We start from the raw sequence: 22,484 nt of genomic DNA on the forward strand, positions 1-22,484 counted from the left end.
TGCTCTTGTGTCTGTTCTTTCTTTCACTTACGTCACCCGACTCTGTCTGCTCTTAAATGCGTCCCGTTTTTCCCAAAAAAAACAAACAATGTATGTATGGCAGCAAGCGGACACTGGCGTGGAGCAGTGTGGGCGGAGCTGCGGTGGCACCTGACGTCTTGTCAGTCCGTTGTGTTGTTAAACAACTGCGGTCAATGCACCTCGCCGTCTGACTGCGCTCGCTGTTGGCCTTTTGTGGCACTGACTGCCATTCAGGCGGCAAGCGGCGTTCTGCAGCTGCTGCGCTCAGCCGCCACCACAGAATAGTGCTGGAAACAGGAAGTGTCTGCACTCGGCTCACCATTGTACGCCGTCCGAAGGTTAATAAACGGCGACGCAGAATCACACAACAATATGCTTTTCACGCTGACCTCTAGCTGGAAAATAGGCTTAATGTCCGCACACACACACACAGCGAGTAAAGTCACAAAAGCCATCGCAGTTTGACGTGCAGTGTGACCACGAGAGCTGACACACGACCCCGAAGCCTTTATGCACGAGTGTGTCGACGCCGCAGACACACACTTAAAGAAGTTGTGACTCGGCTGCAGGGCCTCGTGGGTAATCTGGTTTGACGGGCAGACGGATGGACGGACAGACAGGTGACCGGCGATAACGTGTCAGGCCGATGCCATGGTGACAGGGAGACGGTGCAACCTTTGACCTCCGAGGCTGTAACGTCTCTGTTTGAGACGACGTCACCTGGAGACGGAGAGAGGAGGGAGAATGGAAATCAGAGTCTTTTTGGGGACGGAGGGTTAAACCCCAATGTCCAGCGCCCAAACATTTCCATTGTGTGTTTAAGTGTCAGCTAGGCCCCGCCCACCATGCAGCACCTGGGAAACCAGCGTCTGGGAACGTCCAGAACTTTATTAAACTGGTCCTGAGACGGGGACGACAGGGATGACATCATAATGTCCACATGTTCACGGACTCTTCATCTTTTACATTTTCATTTTCCTACATCATTTTCACGTTTCATTTTAAGTCTTTTTCATTGTTTACATTTTGTTATATTTTATATCTATGTTTTTGCATCTTGTATTATCTGTTACATTTTTTTTTGTTAAATTGTTTTCATCTTTTATGTCATGTTTTTTTTTCTTTTTCTCTCGTTACATCTTTATGTCTGATGTCTTTCCTCCATATGGGTTTAGTAAAGTCAACTTTTATAAAGTAAAGTTGGAACATTCCCTCTACTTTAATTAAAATTAAGTCACACTAATCTGATGCAACATTATTTTTTGTATTACACAACAAAAAAGAACAGAAATTAAGAAAATAAAGAACATGAACAAAATAAGCAAATCAAAAAGTTAACTAGAAGCACTCGTAGAGCGCAGACCTCTGCCAAGGCAGATCAGTGGCCCCCATGGCCCCCCCACCCCTGATCACTACCAAATTTTAATCATTTGTTCCTTGTGCCAGTATCAACATTTCCTGAAATTTTCATCCAAATCCATCCATAACATTTTGAGTTATCTTGCACACAGACAGACAAACAGACAAACCAACACAGACAAAAGCATAACCTCCTTGGCAGAGGTAATAAAAACAATTAAAAGAAGAATAGAAATGAAGAAAATAAACAACAAATGAACAAAGAAAACATTAGCACAAGAATTAACAAATTCAACAAAAACAGAACAAAATGGACAAAATAAACAAAAACTGAGCACAATTTACAAAATAAACAATAAAATGAACAAAATAACAACAAAACTAACAAAAGCTAAACAGACACAGAAAAAAGTTGTAAAATTGAATAAAATAAACAACATAATTAACAAATAACCAACAAAAACTGAACAAAACAAACACTGAACACAATTAACAAAATAACCAATAAAATGAACAAAACAACAAAATTAACAAGAAAGTGAATATAGATTAAAAAATAGAAATGAACAAAATTAACAAATAAAAACAAATTTAACAAAAACTGAACATAATGAATGAAATAAGCAATGAAATGTACAACATAATGAACAGAGAATTTTAAAAAATCAGGTGAATGGTTTTAACTTGTTGAACCTTTTTACATCATCTTATTTTGTTGCATTTTTATGTCATTTTCTTCTGTTTTACATAGTTTTCATCATTTTCATAGTTTTCATCTATTCTACATCATTTTGCCTTGTTGTATCTTATAAACATCCTGTTTATTTTATCTAAAAAAAAAAAGATATTCAAATTCTATCACGGTGTCTCCCCATCCTCGTTCACAGTGAAGAACCAAATGTCTTTGCAAAACCAGAGACATTTAATTAATGAAACATATAACACTCCTCTCATCTCACATTATTTGGATGTTTTTAACAGTTGGAGTTCAAGTAAAACCACTTCCAGGATTAATGAAGTTTAGGAAAAACACTTTAACAGGATAATTAGGTTTAGTGAATAAATATTTACAGGTAACAGTTAAATAATCAAATAAATGTCCTTGTAATCTCAGTGTTTTTCGTGGGATGTGGACAAAAATATTATCATGATAATAGTTTTCATATGAATTGAAACTGGTATATTTTTATCAGATTTTTGGTCCTGAATGAAAATAAAAGAAACCAACAAGTTCTCATTAAAGAGAAAATGTTAATGTGATGTGAAGCTGATCTGAGGAGATAAAACCAAACATCTGAAAATGTCACATTTTTATCATTTGCATTCATTTTCTGACATTAACCGCTGATCAGTTCAGTAAAATTAACCCTTAGTTTTATCGCTAAGCGCCTTTAACTTTACATCTTTCTGTTCTTCCAGGTTCCTTCTGACGCTTCAACCAGGTTCATTCATCGATGCTGCCACGTGGTTACCGTGGCGGCAGCGATGCTCACACGTGTCCGAGCACATTGTGGGTGAGTTAATCTGAGCGGCAGACGACATGATTCAGCTGCTGACGACGTGTTCCTGAGTTCTGCTGTGGCTTTAATCTGAGAGTCTTTGTTCCGGTGGATTGGCAGATTAGCTCTTCTTTCTGATGTAACTGCGGCCCGCCTCATTAAACTCATTAAATTGATGGATGACAGCCTGTAACCGTGACAACCGCCTCATGATAAAACAATGGAATTAGAGCCGAGTTCTGTCGGTGGATGGAAGGTGGAGGTCAACGGGGCTGAAGATAATGATAAATAACTGACATTTATCCAAACAAAAACCTCAGACACAAAATAAATCCAAGTTTCTTAAAGTTGCAGTACCGTTAATGGCCACTGGGGGTGCCTTCAAAAAACCTCCATAGCCTCACACTGAAATTCTGTCAGAAAAAACACAAAGTCACTGATATTTTCCAAGGCTCATTATTTTTATTTAAACCCTCTAATGCAGTGATTCTCAGCTGGTGGGTTGCAACCCAAAAGTGGGTCTCAAACCTGTTTTCAGTGGGTCGTGGGTCTTTGGACAAAAAATAATGTGAAGAAAAAAACAATCTGTGCTTTATTTTTTATGGAGCTGAGCGCCGTCCATTCACACTCCCCAACAGTAGGTGGCAGTAACGCGCTGTAATGCTAATTAACACCAGAAATATCTCTGCATAAAAGAAGAACCAAAAGTTTCTATTCCTATCATGGAGAAACTCGTGTATGACAACGACTACATCAGATACGGTTTTACCTACATCAAGGACAAAAACCTCAGTGTGTTTAATGCTTGAATAAGTGACTGAATGCTCTTTTAATTTTAACTGAGTGCACATTTTGTTTTTGGTTAAAAAGAACACTATTTAGTGTTAAAGGGAACATTTCCCTTATTTCATAATGTAATTGTACTTTTTCACTGGTATTATTTTACTGGTTCTGATCCACTATCTGGAACCTGAACTAACATGAGTTTAACATCCCTGTTATATAACATGGATAATAACACTGTCATTACTCATCAGTGTGTGTTTAATCATCTTAAAGCAGTGATGACTCATGTTTCCACTGGGGATCAGCTGTTATGGAACAACCACCACTGTCCACCGGTTGACCAGGTGTATTACGGTTCTGGTTCTGGTTGTGTTTACCTGTGAGTATCTCCTTCAGCCTGTTGTACCAGATGTGGGTGTGTTCTGCTGAGGCGTTGTGCAGGTGCAGGGTTTCCTCCTCCAGCCTCCTCCCCTTCCTCCTGGAGCAGAACAGAGCCAGGCCCAGAACCGGACCCCCGGACTGCTGACCTGCCGCCCGCCGCCGCTTCACCTTCACGGCAAACACGTCCTTTAGCAGCAAGACGCCGGGCTGAAGGGCGCTGACCTCGGCTGCAAATACAACACAGTTAGCATTCAGACAATGACACAAGAGAAAGTGAAGTAAAATAACACCATCAAATGTAAAAAAAAAAAAAAAAAGTTTATAAAACCCCTGGTGACACAGTCAGATGGCCCAAAATATTCAGGTTAAAAAGAATAAGTGACTGAAAAACTGCAACTAAGAAAATGGTTTAGAGATGACATTGATCAATAGATGAACATAGACAGATGTTAAACTTAAGTTCTTTAGCTTGGTGACACTTTCAAATGTCCTATTTTCTTCCCATAAATCCACAAATACACAGATTAAATTTTAATAAAAAACTACAAATTCAAGCCTACGAGAAGTTTTTATAGAAACAGATTGATGGATGAATGTGCAACTGAATATTGTGTTCATATAGTTAGTGAATAATATGTTGGAAACTATGTGAAATTCTGATTAAAAACACACTTTTCATCAATTTTCATTGAGGGATTGGGTTGCAGATGGACATATGGACAGACACATGGACAGATGTATGTATGGATGGACGCTTGATGTGTCCATGGAAGGAACAATGCATGTGTAGATGAATGGGTGACTGGAACAAAGGACAAATGGACGAATGTCCAACAGCTTTGCCTATGAGCTGAGGTGTCCTTTCCATCAGTCTGTAGAATATTAACTGTAGCATTCCGTGACTGAGATCCGTTATATAACATCATTCATCTGTTATCCATTGATGAACAGAACATACAACACACCTGTCAATCAATCGGGGTAATCGAGGAGGAATCCTGGGGCCTGATTGGTCCATGTCAGATTAATAGTTCCATCCCCTGAGGCCAGAGTCAGCAGAGCTCAGACAGTTACATAACACAGAGGATATTCACTCAGGTATGTTCATGATCATCAATGCACTGATGCAACCGCTGTAATAACCACGATAAGTCATGTTAACCATTTAAGTGTCAAAGTTGCAATACTACGACAAACCACATAACTGATTGAAAGAGACTATAGCTACCACCTCCCACCAATAGATGGCGGACATGTGCCCCTTCCATCCTAACACTATTTCAGGGCATGTTTCCAATCAAAGTGAAGAAGAAAATCCAGTTTGAAAGGTGCAAAATGTCGAGACGTTTCTTCAGTGTCAGTGAAGCACTTTGAATAATATTTTGTCGGATTCTGACAGGGATGAGAATCAAATGTCCAGTGAGAGTGAAAGTAAAAATAAGACTTATTACATTTTACTTTCTACTAATGTTTAATTTCATTAATTTTAAGGATATAATTTTTTAAAAATACAACAAAAAAAATTCCATGTAAATATGTTCAAAGTTCAGTTTTACCAAAAGTTACGCAATCCAATATGGCCACCGCCCTGTAATGTCCCAATATGCAAATTAGATGAGTAAATTTACTCCCATCATAAACTTTGGGTCATATCCACTATTTTTTTGTCATTGACAGTATGACTTTATCGCAAAAGCTACAGCTTTTTGAGATCTTCATATCAAAATTTTATATTTTTTGAAAAACAAAAACTCCTAATACAATCAGTTCCTCCACAAGAGAAAAAAAATTATATTAGCAACGTCTGTACCATCCATAGTGGAACTGTCTGAAAATGAATGCAGATCATTTTGACCCATATATGGAAGCTTGGGGCAGTAATACAAAAACTACAATTTCATAAAATCTCTGAAAAGTAAGTTAAAGATTTAAATGGCATGATATCAATAACATGTTTTTTGAGGAATACCTGGAATATGAAATAACTTTTCTTTCCAAAGATTTTGCAAGAAAACCACCTCACTGGGTCATTTTGAACCACTCATGCACCTAAGGGTTAAAATGCATTTAACAAATTTAACAAACAGATTAAAACAAAGGTTTGCATTAAATAATATAACTACTTATTAAATATTATAAATAAAGGCCTGACTCTACTCTTTCCTGAACACAATTAGAGGTAATTCTAGCTTTCGCATATTTTATTTACAAATAAAATTTGTCAAATATTGGTGGGGTCCTTTTCTGTGAATCTAATTAAAACATAAAAAACGACAGACTCTGAGACAGATTTTTCCAACCAGGCCGATGAAGATGAGTCTGATCCGATGTGACAGGGCTGACTGAGGCCGTCACAGGTAGCGCCTTCCAGATGGAGATGAGTTTCCCATCATGCCCTGCCTGACGGCCCACTGTGACGGCACACACGTACACACCAACACAAATAAATACACACTACGATAAGACGATATCTATATGACTACAAACCTCCAACTGGAAACTCCTCCTGTATCTAATGTAAAAGGCTAAAACCAGACTTTAAAATGAGCACATATAAAACTAAACCTGTAGGAAACACATGTATGCGCCCACTCAGCACCAGTCCAGTGTCATGGCGACCAGGCCATGTGGTTCACCATGGGACGCAATGGATCACGGTTCACCAACACACACACACACAGACACACACATTTCACTCCCATGTAGAGCTGAAGCTATCCATCCATTCATGGTTTCACATCATTAATCACATTTTTTCATGTTCTGCACATTCATTTCCTCCTTAATTTGTTGTCCAACTGGTGGTCCTCAGCCCATCTTTGGTCACAAAGGACTAAACCTTTCAGTCACCTGTTTCACATCACATTGATATTTCATTATTTTAATTCATTATTTTAATTTTTTTCTTGAATGTGAGGACTGAATGTACATTGCTGTCCATAAAGTTGGAATAATTTAGTTTTCATACACATTCCTCTTTTATTCCATTTTAATCACCTTTGACCAGGTGTAATCATTATATTTTGATTCCCAGGGACACTTTATCTATCGAAAATAAAGCATATTGTCACAACCATTTCATGAGGAGAGGAAAAAGTATTTTATTCCAACTTCATGGCCAACAGTGTGTATGCAAATTACACAAAGGGAACTGATTTGTGATCCTACTGTCGATCACCAGGGATTCACATGGATAATAGTCGATTAGTCAAAAGTATAAGCATAGCCCACTTCTTTTTTTAAGAGTTGACAAATTTTTTGTTTTAAGTCTCATTTCTTGTCAAACTAATGTTTATTGTACTGTTTCTGCTGTTCTGCATAAGTCTGAAAAAGGGTTTCAACTGTTTTATATGTTATGCATGTTTGAGGACACATGCTAATGATAACGTCACAACTAATCAACTTACACTGATTTGATTATTCAACCTCAAAAGGTCATTAAAATGTCCAACACCACTAGTTTCTTGTTTAATTTGTATTTTCCACACTGTGCCTTCTGTTTCTTATCTGGGGTTGCTGTGTGGAGAGATTTATTTTATACAAACGGGAAAGTGTTTGCACAATACATGGGCAAATTTTATCCATTAGCAGTTTTAGTCCTGTACATACAGACCTGTTTAGCTCTGTGATATTACTGTAAACAGATCACCATCTTTTATCATCCTGAAACAGTTGTAACTCTTCTCTTGGTAAAAACAAACAAAATAAATAATAATAAAACAAAATAAAAATAAAAACAAATAAAAACAAACAAACAACAACTTCTCTTAGTAAAAAAAAAAATACTTCACCTCAATACTATTGTTGCAAAATAATTACTATCATTATCCATTTTGCATTTTTACCTACTCAACATTGTTTCTTTATTTCATTATTTTAAAGTTCTATCTTATATTATCTTAAAAGATGTCAACTCACTTTATCCTTGTAGATTAAATGAGTCTCTGCATTTTATCCATAATACACACAGCCTCTAGCATTAGCACTAGCGTTAGCATAAGCATTTGCATCGGCGCTAACATTAGCAATAGTGCTAACGTCAGAACTGACGCTAGCATTAGCATTAGCATTAGGACTGTGGCTACCACAGAAGGACGTCAGGGTCCATTTCAAGCCATGGTCAAGGACACTGACAGGACAATTACCATGTATATATGTGTTTTTGATGGCAGGATAAACTGGAGGACCCGGAGGTAACCTATGTAGCGTGGAGAGAACAGGAAACCGAACACAGAACCTTCTAGAACCACTACAGCTCCACACAGAGGGCAAGAGGGAACAATTGTCCATTCTGAGACAACATGTACGCTAAGAAGCATCCCATTGTATTAAAATGACCAAATCCCGGAGAAAACACCACGTAATAATACATGTCTTTGTCAAAACTTACTATTTTTGTTGTGTAGCTGCTGCCCAGAGGTTGTCATTCATTATGAACTTTGACATATTGAGAACGACAACAGTGACACTTGAGGCTGTAAGTACAGTATTCTACCCTTCCTTATTCCATCAGAGGAAGTTCAAAATGCTAATGTGTTTTGTTTGGCTGAGCTGTAAATAAAATAAAAATAGGACCAATGGCCCTGTAGCTTACCGGCCAAATTAAAATCTTTGGGAAATGTATCCAGATGCCATTTATTATCACCCAGTTATGTGTATTTATGATATTACACAAATAGCCCATCTTTTGGTCTTATTCCAATCAGATCTGTAAAAAATTCAAATTCCAACTTGATATCATTGATACTTAGTGATTTATTGGATCAATCCACTTCCTATCTGTTATAATGGGAAAATTTTTCAAAGTTGCACCAAATCCAGAATCAGATTCGGATCGAAATAATTTCAATACCTTGTGTTGACATCATCATACAGAAGCTGTATACCAAGTTTGAAGTCAATCAGAACTATAGTTTCGGAGAAGAAGACGATTGAAATTTTTTCCCCATAAGAGCCCATGTTAAATTTTCCGTAAGTTCCCGGATCCAGAAGAAGATCCTGATCAGCATGTGGACATTATGTTTTGGTCATCTCCCCATCAGGGCTGGACTGTAGAAATTTACACTGGATATCATTTATATTTACTGAGTTATTGTATCAATCCACTTCCTATCTCTTATAATGGGGAAATTTTTCAAAGTCGCACCAAATCCAGAATCAGATCCGGATGGAAATAATTTTACTAACGTTTGTTGACATCATCATAAGAAGCTGTATACCAAGTTTGAAGTCAATCAGAATTGTAGTTTCGGAGAGGAAGACAATTGAAAGTTTTGTAACAGATGACGATGCCGGACACCGCATAACGACAATAGCTTACGGCCTGTCGGCCAGTAAGATAAAAACACAATAACCTTTAAATAATGTCAACTCCAAACTTTTCTCAGTGTTTTACAGTGAAAAAAGTAAAATTACAATATGAAAATGTTTACATCTAAAAACTATCCTTTAAAAAATGTGAATAACATGAACAATCTGAAATGTCTTAAGACAAATAAGGGCAATTTTAACACAATTATGCCTCAGTTTATCATTTACACATGTCCATTAAAACTTACAGATCACAGTGGATGTATAAATACACAAAACATTTAGTAACAGACAGAATATTGGTACAATTACACTACTCTTAAGACATTTCAGGTTGTTCATATTTGTTCAGATTATTCACATTTTTTGGTGAAAAGATAGTTTGTACTTGTAAATATTTTCATGTAATTTTACTTTTTAAAGACAAAGAGAAAAGTTTGGCGTTGTCAATATTTATAGGTTATTATGTTAGTGTTTTATTGGTCTGACTGTCGAACCTAAACTAAAATTATTTTAACATCTGTGATTGTTCATATCTTTAGTGTCATTTTTGCAATTTACAGATTCATCCTGTGGGCCATTTGATCCTTTGACGGCCAGTTTTAGTTTGCGGGCCACTTGTTTGATACCCCTGCTTTAGAGGGTTTGGATGAATATGACCAAATATGAAAGACTGTTGGAGGTTATGGAAGTAACTGGTTACCAGTTGATGAGGAATGGAGTTAAATGGTCCATTTGTATCTTCAGTGTTGGTGAATATGTTGTGTGACCTCGATGGCAGAGGCTGAATTTATGTAGAAATAAACAACAGCTGATTTATTTATATAGAAATAACTCATCAACACACATGCACAGCATGCTGACAGTGTGTGTGTGTGTGTGTGTGTGTGTGTGTGTGTGTGTGTGTGTGTGTTAATCTCCTCACACCCAGAGACTCTAATAACCCCCCACAGGCCGAACCAACTGCTCACTACTACTGCCAACACACACACACACACACACACACACACACACACACACACACACACACACACACACACACACAGGCTTAATGACATTAGCTTGGATGAAATACAACAAAACAGATTGGCTTCAACCACATGCACACACAGACACACACTGTATGTACACCAGCATCCTGTCCTATAGGTTCTAACTGAGTGGAATCCAGGCAAAAACCAGTGTATGAAACCCCATCATCACTGAAATATGACCACAATAATAACACAATGTGAGTGAAATAAGAATGCAATACCACAACATCACTGGAATATGACCACAATAATAACACAACATCACTGAAATATGACAACAATAATAACACAACGTAAGTGAAATAACACCACAATAATACCACAGTATCACTGAAATAAGACCACAATAGTACCACATCACCACAATAATACCACATCACCACAATAATACCACAACATGAGTGAAATGAGGCCACAATAGTACCACAACATCACCACAATAATACTACATCACCACAATAAAACCACAGTAATACCACAGCATCACCACAATAATACTACATCACCACAATAATACCACAGTAATACCACAACATCACTGAAATCACACCACAATAATATCACAACATCACTGGAATAACGTTGCATGTTTTCTCCCATGTGTCTGGATAATCTGCACTACTGCACTTTACTAACAAGAGCTGCTTGTAACCAGATAAATTGTTCATATTCATCTTCAGTGAGATCAAGTTTTCTCTGTTTTGTGCTGCATGACCACTTGCCCATGCGCCAATGTCTCTCCAGGTGTTTGTATTAATACTTAAAGGTTAACTGTGTATACTGTATATGTGAACTAATGCTATGTAATGTGTGGGTGTAGCCTTAATATTTAAAATGTTTCTAATTTTATGAATGCTGGCACTTTACTTCTTACCCAGTTGACAACAGTTGAAAAATAGCTTTTTTGCTAATACTGGCACATTTACAGAAATGTTCATTAATGTGTACTGTCCCTGCTAAATAAACAAACAAACAAATAAATAAATAACAGTACAATAATACCACAACATCACTGAATAAGACCACAATAATACCACAACCTCACCACAATAATAACGCAATGTGAGTGACATCAGACCATAATAATTCTACAGCATCACAGAAATAGGACCTAAATAGTAATACAACACCGGTGAAATAATACCACAATAACACCACAACATCACCCTGTGTCTCTGTGTGTGATTGTGTGTGTGATTGTGTGTCTTTGTGTGTTTGTGTGTGTCATTGTGTAACATTGTGTGTTTGTGTGTTTTGTTGTGTATCGTGTGTGTGTGTGTGTGTTCACAGATGTCGTGTTTCAGGTGGTCTCAACATGACAAAACTTCTCCATTACAACACCAGCTGTCCACAGACACACACAGCCTGTCTGTCTATATGTGCATCTGTCTAACATCAGGCTGAATGTCTGGTTGCCGTGACAACCCGTCATCACTGTGGCGACTGACCTGTGGGGTCCTCTGGGGTGATGGGGGTCCAGGTCAGTCTGGTTCTGGTGAGCAGGACGTCATGACTCTTCTTCCCCAGTTTGAAGATCCCACGTAGAACAACACTCTCACTGACACACAAACAGACACACAGACGTATGAAGGTAACCAATCAGAATGTTGTATTTGGTCAGTTGAGAGTGGAAGCCCCGCCCCTTTCACCCATGGGACCTAACTTTAGAATCCACTCACCCACCCACCTATCTATCTATCTATCTATCTATCTATCTATCTATCTATCTATCTATCTATCTATCTATCTATCTATCTATCTATCCATCCATCCATCCATCCATCCATCCATCCATCCATCAACAGGCAGGAAAATGGATCAAAATGTCATAAACTGTAGTAAAACACTGACAGAGTTATTTTACTTCACAGTAAATACTAACTTTTAATGACAGAAGGTTTTAAATGATGTCTTTAACAAATGCCACTGAGCATGATAGGAAATTTATGTCTCACAACTCAGTAGAAACATCTTCATTCATTATGTTTCAGGTTTTTCCTTTAATTTGTCCCTTTCATCCCCTGTTCGCTTGTCTTCATCTTCATCATCAGTGAAGATCAGTGATTTACTGAAGTTTGGAGGGCGTGGCCTTTCACTTTAACATCACCACGTATTAATCACGTTTTATTTATTAAATCATCTATGTTTAATTACTCTGTCTATTCCGGTCTCACCTGTCTTCCTCCTCTTCCTCCTCCTCCTCTTCTTCCTCTTCCCTCTTGTCTTTCTTCTTCTTCAGGCTCCGTTTGCTCTTCTTTTTCTTTTTCTTCTTCTCTTTCTGCTCCTCTTCGGACTCCGACATGTTTACAAACAATATTAAACAAACAAACAAACAAACTGTCGTAAACAGTGATAAAGCAAAGCGGCAGATGCACGCGGTAAGCTGATCACCGCTCAAGTTGCACGTATTTCCGGCGTCCGGTCGCTATGGTGACGAGGCTTCAGGGACCGTTCGGCGTCACGCAGCGTGCGCGCGCATGAGGGTTCGTTTAGTCAGTGAGGGAGCGCGCAGTGAAGTAAAGTATGAGGAGCTGAGATTGAAAAAAAATTGTATTTTGTTGTTTTTTAAGGGAAAAACAGATAAAAACTTAATATTGTGCTCAAGAAAATATCAACAAAGCCTTATATTTTCTCATTTTATTGTTGTGTTTACGTCGTTTTCATGTTGTTGGATTTTTTTCGGCATTTTCATCTTTTTTTCCCATTGTTTTCATCACGTGTATTTAGATTAGACTAGATTAGATTGAACTTTATTGATCTAATCTAAATACACAGCACGATGAAAACAATGTCGAGATGGAACAAGATGAAAAATTTGCAAAAACTGCAACAATGTGTTTCAGGTCAGAATTCAAAAGTTGTTCATTTTGCATAATTTCTAAAATTCGGACCCATCCATTAAATCGGGACATTGTAAACAATGTTAAATTCCTACACTAACTCTCTTCAACCAAGTGAGTTAAAAATGTGCATTGACACATTTTGGCATTTAACATTTGACCTAGCACAAAAAATAATAATCCATATTACCCAATGTTGGTGTTAACAATTGACATATGCCAGGCTGTACAAAAAAAAAATCAAATTTTTATGTAGTACATTGGGGGAAAAGTATTTTAAATTAAAATAAATATGGCTTGTTTACATGACAAACATGGTATTTTAAAGGATTAAAAAATGACAGTTTTTGAGTATCTGGTATTATTGTTTATGGGTCAAGTTGATGAAATACTAAAATATGTTTTAAAACAATAAATCGTAAAAACTGTATGAAAATTTTTTGATATTATTATGACACTGCGCAGAATAGATTATGCTCTTTTCGTGTTTAGAAGGACCTCTATGGATACCGGAGGGTCAAAGTAGAAATGGATCCATTAATGAAGCTGTTAAACACGTCATACATTAAACAGTGATGGATGTAAAACCAACCCACGGAGACGGTCATAAACTATACTGAGAGGTGTATGACAGCAGCCAGCCAATCAGAGGGCAGCGTTCAGCCTGGCTGTAGTTTAGACACGACTCAAATACACACAGACACACACAGCATGCGTGTTGATGACAGATGGCTGAGTTTAAGCTGCATTAATCAGTGTTATGATCAGTCGACACAATGAAACACAAAACCTCTGCAAAAAAAACCCCCACTAATTAACAGGAATATGGTGGCACACACAGGTTTTATACCAGTTGTAAGAGTTTGAATTATTGCAGATACGTTCAGAGTTAAAGCCTCTGACCTGTGCTCAGTTCTGTTCCATTTCTATGGATTTCATTTGTGCCTGATGCCACAGACTGACATCCATCTGAGTCCGATCCCTCCTTAACAGGATCTAAACGGTGGGATATGGCCGCCATATTGTCGGTGTTGACTTAAATGTGCTCGGTGGGCGGCGGCGGGCATGAAGGCAGGTTGCTCATGCATAAACCAGATCATTTTCATAAATTAAAACCTCGCCTGCAGAATGAACATCTGTGCCCTTCACACACACACACTCTCTCTCTCTCTCTCTCTCTCTCTCTCTCTCTCTCTCTCTCTCTCTCACACACACACACACACACACACACACACACACACACACACACACACACACACACACAGTTGTTTCGTCCTTCAGTGATAACATCGTTAACAGGTTTGTTTTAATGGAGGCTTTGTGTTCAGATCAAACCGTGGATCAAACATCTGAAGGAATCTCGTTTTAATGCCATGATTTAGTTCAATTATTTTTTTAAGGACCTGGTGATACTTTTGTGGCAGTTCCAAAATATTTTTTTCTCTATATTTAACTTTTCCTGAGTGATTTATCACCATTTATTATAATATTATTTTCTATTTTTCATTTTTCCAATCTTCATTGATCCCAAACTGGGAAATCATATTAAACTGAAAATAAATCAGGTATTTTCCAATATTTAATTCACTGATCATGTAGATGTTCATTAAAGCTCAGTGTAAATTCAAAGGTTATATCAAAAGAGAGAAAGCTGAAGAAAAAGTCACTTTTTCAGTCAAATCTCTCATTAACTGAACATAAACCCAGTGTCTCCATCCACTGTCATTGATCCAGCTCCATGGGTTTTACTAGTGAGTCAATGTTGTAGAAGATGCCATGGTTTCCATGGTAACTAAGGAGCCTTTGAACGGCTAAATAGGTCATATCTGATGACCATGAAAAGATGACAAACTGTATTTTACACCAATTATTTACATGTATTGATAGGATTAGTGGATCGACAGGTATTAAACAGTTTCAGGAGATGGTTTAGGCTGATGGTGTATATTTGGGTCTTTAAGGGTTAACTATCCTACTGTTCAAATGTATGAAAAGACTTTTATAAAAATGAGTAAAATGATCATTTCTCCGTATTTGTCCAATTATAAGAAATAAAGTATATCCACATTCAAACCCCTCCCCCAAACAAACAAACAAATAAACAAACAAAAACAACAGTGAGTAAATAAAAAATACTGTGTTTGTTCATCTTGGTTTTCTTTGTCAGGTTTAGAGAATTTAACAAAAAGTAAAAGCACTGATTCTTCTTTTACTGTCATTTCCATCTGATTATGTTCTTCACGTTAAAAGTGAAGTAGACTCTGTCTGTGTCTCGGACATCACACTAAATCCATACAAAGCTGTCTGCTGCAGTTTGTCATACTTATTTTTGGTCAAGGAAGAGACTAGCAAAACGGCAAGTTGATAGGACCAGTATTTTGGAAGATATTAGTAATTTTGGAATATAATAGCCTTACAGTAGTCTTGCCCAGAATCATAGAATCATAGAACTGAAGTGGGTTACCTATCAACAGATAAACGATAGGGCCACGTGGCCATGGTGTCAAATTTCATGTGCAGAAACAGACATGCCAGCTGAGAGGTTATTCAACTGAAAATGCCAATGGAATTTACCAAGAAAGTCAAGGAATGAAATGTATCAGAGGTAAGTTTATTATCTACCACATCTAGAACCCATGGTTCCCCACGGGTCAACGCGCTGCATCTTTTGCGTGTTGTTGTGTCGTTTGGATCATTTTTGTCTTAAATGAAGGTTCTCTGTCATTTTTTACAACAAGCTGCTATGTTCATGATTTTGCAAATGTGTGAAAAAAAGGTCAAACTCAAAAACTGAGGTTAGAATTAATAAATGAAATTATTCCTTTAGCAGGTCTACACTCATAAACAGTCAATTACTACACAGAGCTACAGGTATTAATTAATCAGTTCATCAGCTGTCAAGTATTTAATTAAATGGCATCTGTTTTGATCACTTTAAGTTATTCTTTAAGAAAAATCATCCAAACTTTGAGTCTAGAGCTATAGTTATAGTTATAGTTATAGTTATAGTTATAGTTATAGTTATAGTTATAGTTATAGTGAACTTTGATTCCAGGTGTTTTAAAGTCAAATTGTTTGAGTTTTATTTTACTGTATTAATATATAATTATGATTATTCTGTATTCGTCATAGGCGTTGTTGTGTCATTTTGACACTACTGGGTGTGAACTGGTGTAAAATGGTGTGAACTGGTGTAAAATAGAGTAAACTGGTGTAAAATGATGTGAACTGGTGTAAAATGATGTGAACTGGTGTAAAATGGTGTGAACTGGTGTAAAATGGTGTGAACTGGTATAAACTGGGGTAAAATGGCACTGAAGATGAAAAGAGTCTGAATGAATCCCACTGAAATCCTTTTAATAAAAGGCCTTTATAAACATCTATGTTATAAAATATGAACCAGAGTCACATGAAATGTTAACACAACGCTACAGGAACGTTATAAAAAGCAAAAGTAAAAACCACATGAACAACATGAACTGGTCTCTGGACCACTGGCGGCCCAGCGGCGCTGCCCGCCTCACGCACTGCCCCAAAAATAGAGAAATCTTTATTCTTTTCAACATTTGGAATCATCAGCTGAGCCCACGTCACTCAGGTTTACAAAGTTGCATAGTTTCTTCCAGATTATTGCTTAGTGATTATTGATTATTTGAAGAGATAATTTGAGACATTCAGAGCGTCTCCTGCAGGATGAAGCTACACAGATCAGATCATCATCGCCGTCGGAAATGACAGGAAATGACGGACAGGTCTGAAGGAACATGCACATGGCTGTCCGTCTGTCCACACCGCCATCCGTCTCCCCATCTCCGTCCTCCGTCGTCCTCAGGAGTCGTGGAAGATGGCGTTCAGCTGGGCGTTCATCAGCCGCTCATGGTGAGAATGTCCATCAAATCCCATCAGCCCGTCCACCTGCAGCTCAGCGCACCGCGGGTTGGGCCCCCCGCCACCGCCATAGATGTGTCCCCCAGCTCCTCCCCCTCCGTAGTGCATGCTGAAGGAGAAACTCTTGTCATACTCAGCGGCGGCGGCGGCCTCGTGCTTGAAGGAGGAGGTGAAGTTGCCGTTGATGCTGAGCGGTGGGCTGAGCGGCGGGTCAAACGCCGGCCCATCCGACACCAGAACACCGTCGAAGAAGGGCTCCAGGGGGCCGTAGGGCTGACCTTTGACCTGGTGGAAGATGTGGGAGGGCTCCATGCTGCCGTAGGGGGGGCTGGGCAGGCCGGGGGTCAGGCCGGGGCTCTGGTAGGAGAAGTGTCCAGGGTAGGCGGCAGCGGCAGCCGGGGGGAGGTGGGCGGGCAGGTCGGGGGTCTGCTCCGGGAGGAAGGTCCGAGGGTTGAGCTGGAGACAACCGGCCACCAGGTTGGTGGTGGGCTGGGACAGACCTGGGGGCAGAGACACAGGCACACCGTCAATACACCAATCAATAAATGGAATCGATACCAGCGGAGATCAAAGACGAGACAAAAGAGGACAAACGTCTCAGATCGACTCAAACCGAGGAAAGACACAGTGATTCACAGTGGATCTACAAATACACAAACCATTTAGTGACAGGAAGAATACTGGCACAATTACACTGGTTTATATTAAGACATTTCAGGTTGTTCATATTTGTTAAGATTATTCACATTTTTTGTGAATTGTACACATTTTCATTTAATTGTCCTTTTTAACACTGGAAGAAAGAAAAATTTGCATTTGTCATTATTTATAGGTTGTTATTTTTATGGTATTTTACTTTAGATTATATTAGTCGATATGTGGAACCTGAACTAAAATGATTTTTACATCCTTGACTGTTAATATCTTCAATGTAATTTTTGTATTTCTCCAATTCATCCCATGGGCCAGATTGGACCCTTTTGTGGCCAGTTTTGGCCCACGGGCTGTATGTTTGACACCTCTGATGCAGTTGATCAGTTTCTGTAAAATCCTGTCGACGTCCATGTTGTCTCCGATCATCCTCAAACATCTACTCTGTTCTGGAAACTTCAACTGCATCCCACATGGGATTTAGAGTTTAACCTGTTAAGAAGCATCTATTGAAGGAAAACACCGCCTGGTTTCTGTGTTTAACCTGTAACTGATACACAATCTAAGCCAATGAGTCTGAACGCAGATCGCATGTTCAAAACCACGTCAGTTCTGAGTTCATCAGAGGTGACATTAACTGGTGAAAAAAAGGTTTTGTTCACCCCATGCATTTGTGATATATTGCAGTAAGAATCACTCAATGTCATCCACAAACGAGTAGGAACCCAGAGCCGATCCCTGATGCGCACCTCACTACTGTCATATTGTTCTTATACCAATCCTGCACCACTCTAACATACAGTGGTGGAAAAACGAATGTGTTCGCCCCATGCATTTGTTATTTTGTATTAAGAATCAGTCTGGAGTCACTGAACTGTGCCCAGTGTTGTTCCATTCTCCAATCACATGCTCCCCTCTACATGTGCTCAGTTCCATCGATGTCAAAACTAGATGTTTCATCAGATAATGAAACACATCCAGGACATGACATGATGAAACTGACAACTATTTAGTTTAGTTATTTTTTCTTGTTAACCCTCTGGTATCATAGAGGTCCTTCTGTTCACTTTCAGCGTGTTGTAGTAATGTCAAAATATTTTTTACAGTTTGTTTGAATCTTTTAACTTTTTTTTTATATATTTTATCAACTTGAGCCATAAACAAAAATATCAAATACTCAGTGACTGTTGTATTTTTAATGCTGTTAATCTGATGTTTTCTCACATTTTAACGAACGCTAATAGTAGTTGTTACTCACTTTATGGGGATAATATGTAAAAAAAAAAGCAAAAAACAAACTTTTTCTTTAAAAAGAAATACTGTCAGTTCCACTCAAATACCAATTCTCCATTGATTTTGACTAAAACGTTAGCACAGATCAAGTTTATCCTGAACAATTTCCAGTAATGGTATGAATTCCAGTGTAAATACAGCCAGTCATGCACGGCGTCCAATTTAGTCAACATGGGATTAATTAAAAATTTCTTCCAATATCAAATAAATATGTGGAATTTTGACCAATGATATTAATCCTTAGATGTTCTTTGATGCTTCCATATTTTCTCTACCTTCAGGGTTGTCCTTATATAGAAGGATTTACAAGATATTCTTGGGATGTTCAGCATTGCTGACTTCCTGTCGGCCATCTTGGTTATGAGTAAAAAAAATGTACTTCCCCTGACTGGCCAGTAGGTGTCAGTGTATGAGATGATGAACAAGCGTCCACTTTGTTGGCTGATATGGAACTAAAACAACCAAACCCATGAATATACAAGAGAACTGCTGTAGAACAGATGAACACTGGAGTCAACACCACATCTAAAATCGATATTCGCTGACCTTTGCAGAGTGCCTGGACGAAGCTCATCAGGTCCGGGGCTTTTCCGGACCGCAGGATCTCACTCAGGGCCCAGATGTAGTTCTTGGCGAGCCTCAGGGTTTCGATCTTGGACAGTTTCTGGGTTTTGGAATAACAGGGGACGACTTTTCGCAGACTCTCCAGGGCGTCATTCAGACCATGCATCCGATTCCTCTCTCGGGCGTTGGCCTTCATCCGACGGATCTTAAACCTGCAGGAACCGGATTCAGTAGAAACCTGTTAGATCTGAGTCCACTTTAGGACCTGGTTTTAGCATCATGCTTATCATAACCTGTAAATCTGAACAGTTCAACCTCAAACCATCCAGTTTCAGACCTGAATGACCAAATAAGAGGCTTTTTGGACATTGATGGCATTAGCTAAACCTGGTTAAATCTGAATTTATGTCTTTTATAAAAACCAAAGCCAATACTAAATCAATACTAAAACAACCATTAACTTGGTACATTTTATCTCACTTAAACCATCTTTATAACTTTATCTGAGTCTAAAACTTTGAGTATTTTATTATTTGTTAAACCTTTGTTTATTGAGATTTCGTTTTAATTCAACAGACTGATATTTACCCTTCATCAGTTTATTCTCATTAAATTACAATTACAATTACATTTTATCCCAAAATATTATGAGTTTATTTTTGTAAAAATCTGCCTTTTTATTGCAAAATCTTAACTTATTGTTTTAGTATACTTTTAGTTCAACATTATAAGAAATAAGACAAAATATCTTCTGTTTTGTCATGATGCTCATTATCTTTTCAGTTTTTATAGATAATTTAACATATTTTCACAAACCATGCTCTAAGTTGTGCAATGTTGCTTAGTGTATCCAGCCTGCAATAGTTAGTTATTATTATTATTATTATTATTATTATTATTATTATTATTATTATTACTCCTTATTATTTATTTGTACTAGTACTTTCTAATGTGCAATTGCCTGTTTTTTCACTACTGTTTTTATCGTTATTGTCTAATCTAATCTAATCTAATCATTAAACTATTATTAGGAGAGAATGAGCTTTTTTATACTCAACTATAGAAAATAATTTGTGATTTTGGATAAATTCAGTTGAAAATGTTTGAATCTGTTCCTGCTTTTCATTAGACCTCCTTTAATCTGGTTCTGGCTCTGGTTCTGGTTCTTCACCTCTGGAGTCGAGCCTTTGTCATCTTCTTCTTCTTAGGTCCTCTCCTCTTGGGTTTGTTCTCCCCGTCTTCCTCCTCCTCCTCTTCCTCCTCCTCTTCCTCATCTTCATCGTCATCCTCCTCCAGCCGGTGGAGACACTCATCATCCTCCTCCTCCTCTCCTCCTGGTCCTGACCCGGTCCTCCTTGTCCCAGTCCCGGTCCTCCCCGCTCTCAGCCTCGCCTCCTGCTGGGCTCCGGAGCTCCTGCTGCTCCTCCTCCACCAACGCTTCCTCCCGCACTGACCTGGTCATGATGCTGAATCCTGCATCAGAACAACAGCATCAGTATTGATCAGTGATAATCAGGTATCGATCGATAAATTATCTGCTTATTTTTGGAACAAACACTCAGAAAACTGAATAAAATTTCACTTTTTTACATTTTCAAACATAAAATGAAGATTTAACAAATAGTAATTATGATTTAAATATTAATTATCGTGATCAGGTGTAATTTAATCCAGATTAGACTCCTTTAAGTGCTGTGGTTTTGGATCTGGACCTGGTCTAATGTGGTCCAGGTGTGGAAAAAAAACAATGAAATATCCATTTTTTGCATTTTCACCCATAAAATGTAGGTTTCAAAAACATTAACTATGCTTTAAATACTAATTCTCCTCTCTGGTGTAATTTAATACACTTTTAAATGGTCTAAGTGTACACATTTTAGATCCGGATCCGATCTAATGTGACCCAGATATGGAAAAAAAAATAGTCACATATCCATTATTTTGCTTTTTCACAAATAAAATGTTAGTTTAATAAACTTTAACAAAGTTTTCAATGTAATTTATCCTCCACTGAAGTAATTAATACAGATTAGATTAGTTTAAGTGTTGTAGTTTTGGATCTGGATCTGGTCTAATGTGGCCCGAATGTGAAAATACAGTGAAATTTCACCATGTTATGAATTTTTAGACGTAAAATAAGACTATTTCATATTAAAAACTACACGTCAAATCAGGTTTTCTGCCTCTAATCAATCAATTGTTGCATTTTTATACATGTAATAAAAGTTCCACAAATTAAGAACAGCATAATAAATCTGGTTTTCTATCTCTAGCATAATCCAGACCAGTCTAAATCCTTCGGTTGTAGATCTGAACCTGGTCTCATATGGGTCTGGATTAGAAAAAAAACAGTGAAATGTCCCTGTTTTCACCTTTTCACCCATAAAATGTAGGTTTCACAAATAGTACAAGTAATAGTAGTGTTTTAAATATTATTTCTCCTCTCTGGTGTAATTTAATCCAGTTTTACGGGGTCTAAGTGTACCTGTTTTAGATCCAGATCTGGTCTAATGTGACCCAGATATGGAAAAACTAGTCACATATCTTTTTCTTTCCGCATTTTCACAAATAAAATGTTGGTTTCTCAAACATTAATTATGCTTTAATGTTAATGTTAAAGTAAATGTTAATTTTCCACCATTAATGTCATTTAATCCAGGTTAAATGAGTTTAACTGTTGTGGTTTTAGATCTGGACCTGGTCTAATGTGGTCTAGATGTGGAAATACAGTAAAATGTCACCATATTTGTATTTTTGCACATATAATAAGAGGTTTTCATTTTAAAACTGCATGTCAAGTCAGGTTTTCCATCTCTAATCCAGACCAGTTTGGACCAGTCTAAGCCTAAATCCTCCGG

The 22,484-nt window shown here is 37.8% G+C and overlaps 2 protein-coding genes across 5 annotated transcripts in view; both read right to left on the minus strand.

The window, feature by feature from the left end:
- cerkl (CERK like autophagy regulator) overlaps window positions 1-12,809 on the minus strand; it is a 32,684-nt gene extending 19,875 nt beyond the window's left edge. For 2 of the 4 annotated variants that reach the window (XM_030125054.1, XM_030125056.1), the window contains exons 1-3: window positions 12,565-12,809; window positions 11,839-11,948; window positions 4,043-4,273 (exon numbers count right to left, since the gene is read on the minus strand). In XM_030125054.1, the coding sequence (XP_029980914.1) occupies window positions 4,043-4,273; window positions 11,839-11,948; window positions 12,565-12,692 (469 nt within the window). In that variant the 5' untranslated portion in view covers window positions 12,693-12,809. Of the gene's footprint in view, window positions 1-4,042; window positions 4,274-11,838; window positions 11,955-12,564 lie in introns of all 4 variants that reach the window. The other 2 variants (XM_030125057.1, XM_030125055.1) reach the window with 2 other exon arrangements.
- A 3,757-nt stretch (window positions 12,810-16,566) lies between these two features.
- On the minus strand, window positions 16,567-21,096 carry neurod1 (neuronal differentiation 1). Its single transcript, XM_030125072.1, is given in 4 exon segments — window positions 16,567-17,618; window positions 19,609-19,838; window positions 20,798-21,000; window positions 21,002-21,096. Coding segments are annotated over 4 exon segments (1,080 nt in total). The 5' UTR covers window positions 21,089-21,096; the 3' UTR covers window positions 16,567-17,058.
- Between the last annotated feature and the right edge of the window lie 1,388 nt (window positions 21,097-22,484).

This window comes from Sphaeramia orbicularis, chromosome 21 (genome assembly GCF_902148855.1).
Source record: "Sphaeramia orbicularis chromosome 21, fSphaOr1.1, whole genome shotgun sequence".
Classification (NCBI taxonomy): Eukaryota; Metazoa; Chordata; class Actinopteri; order Kurtiformes; family Apogonidae; genus Sphaeramia; species Sphaeramia orbicularis.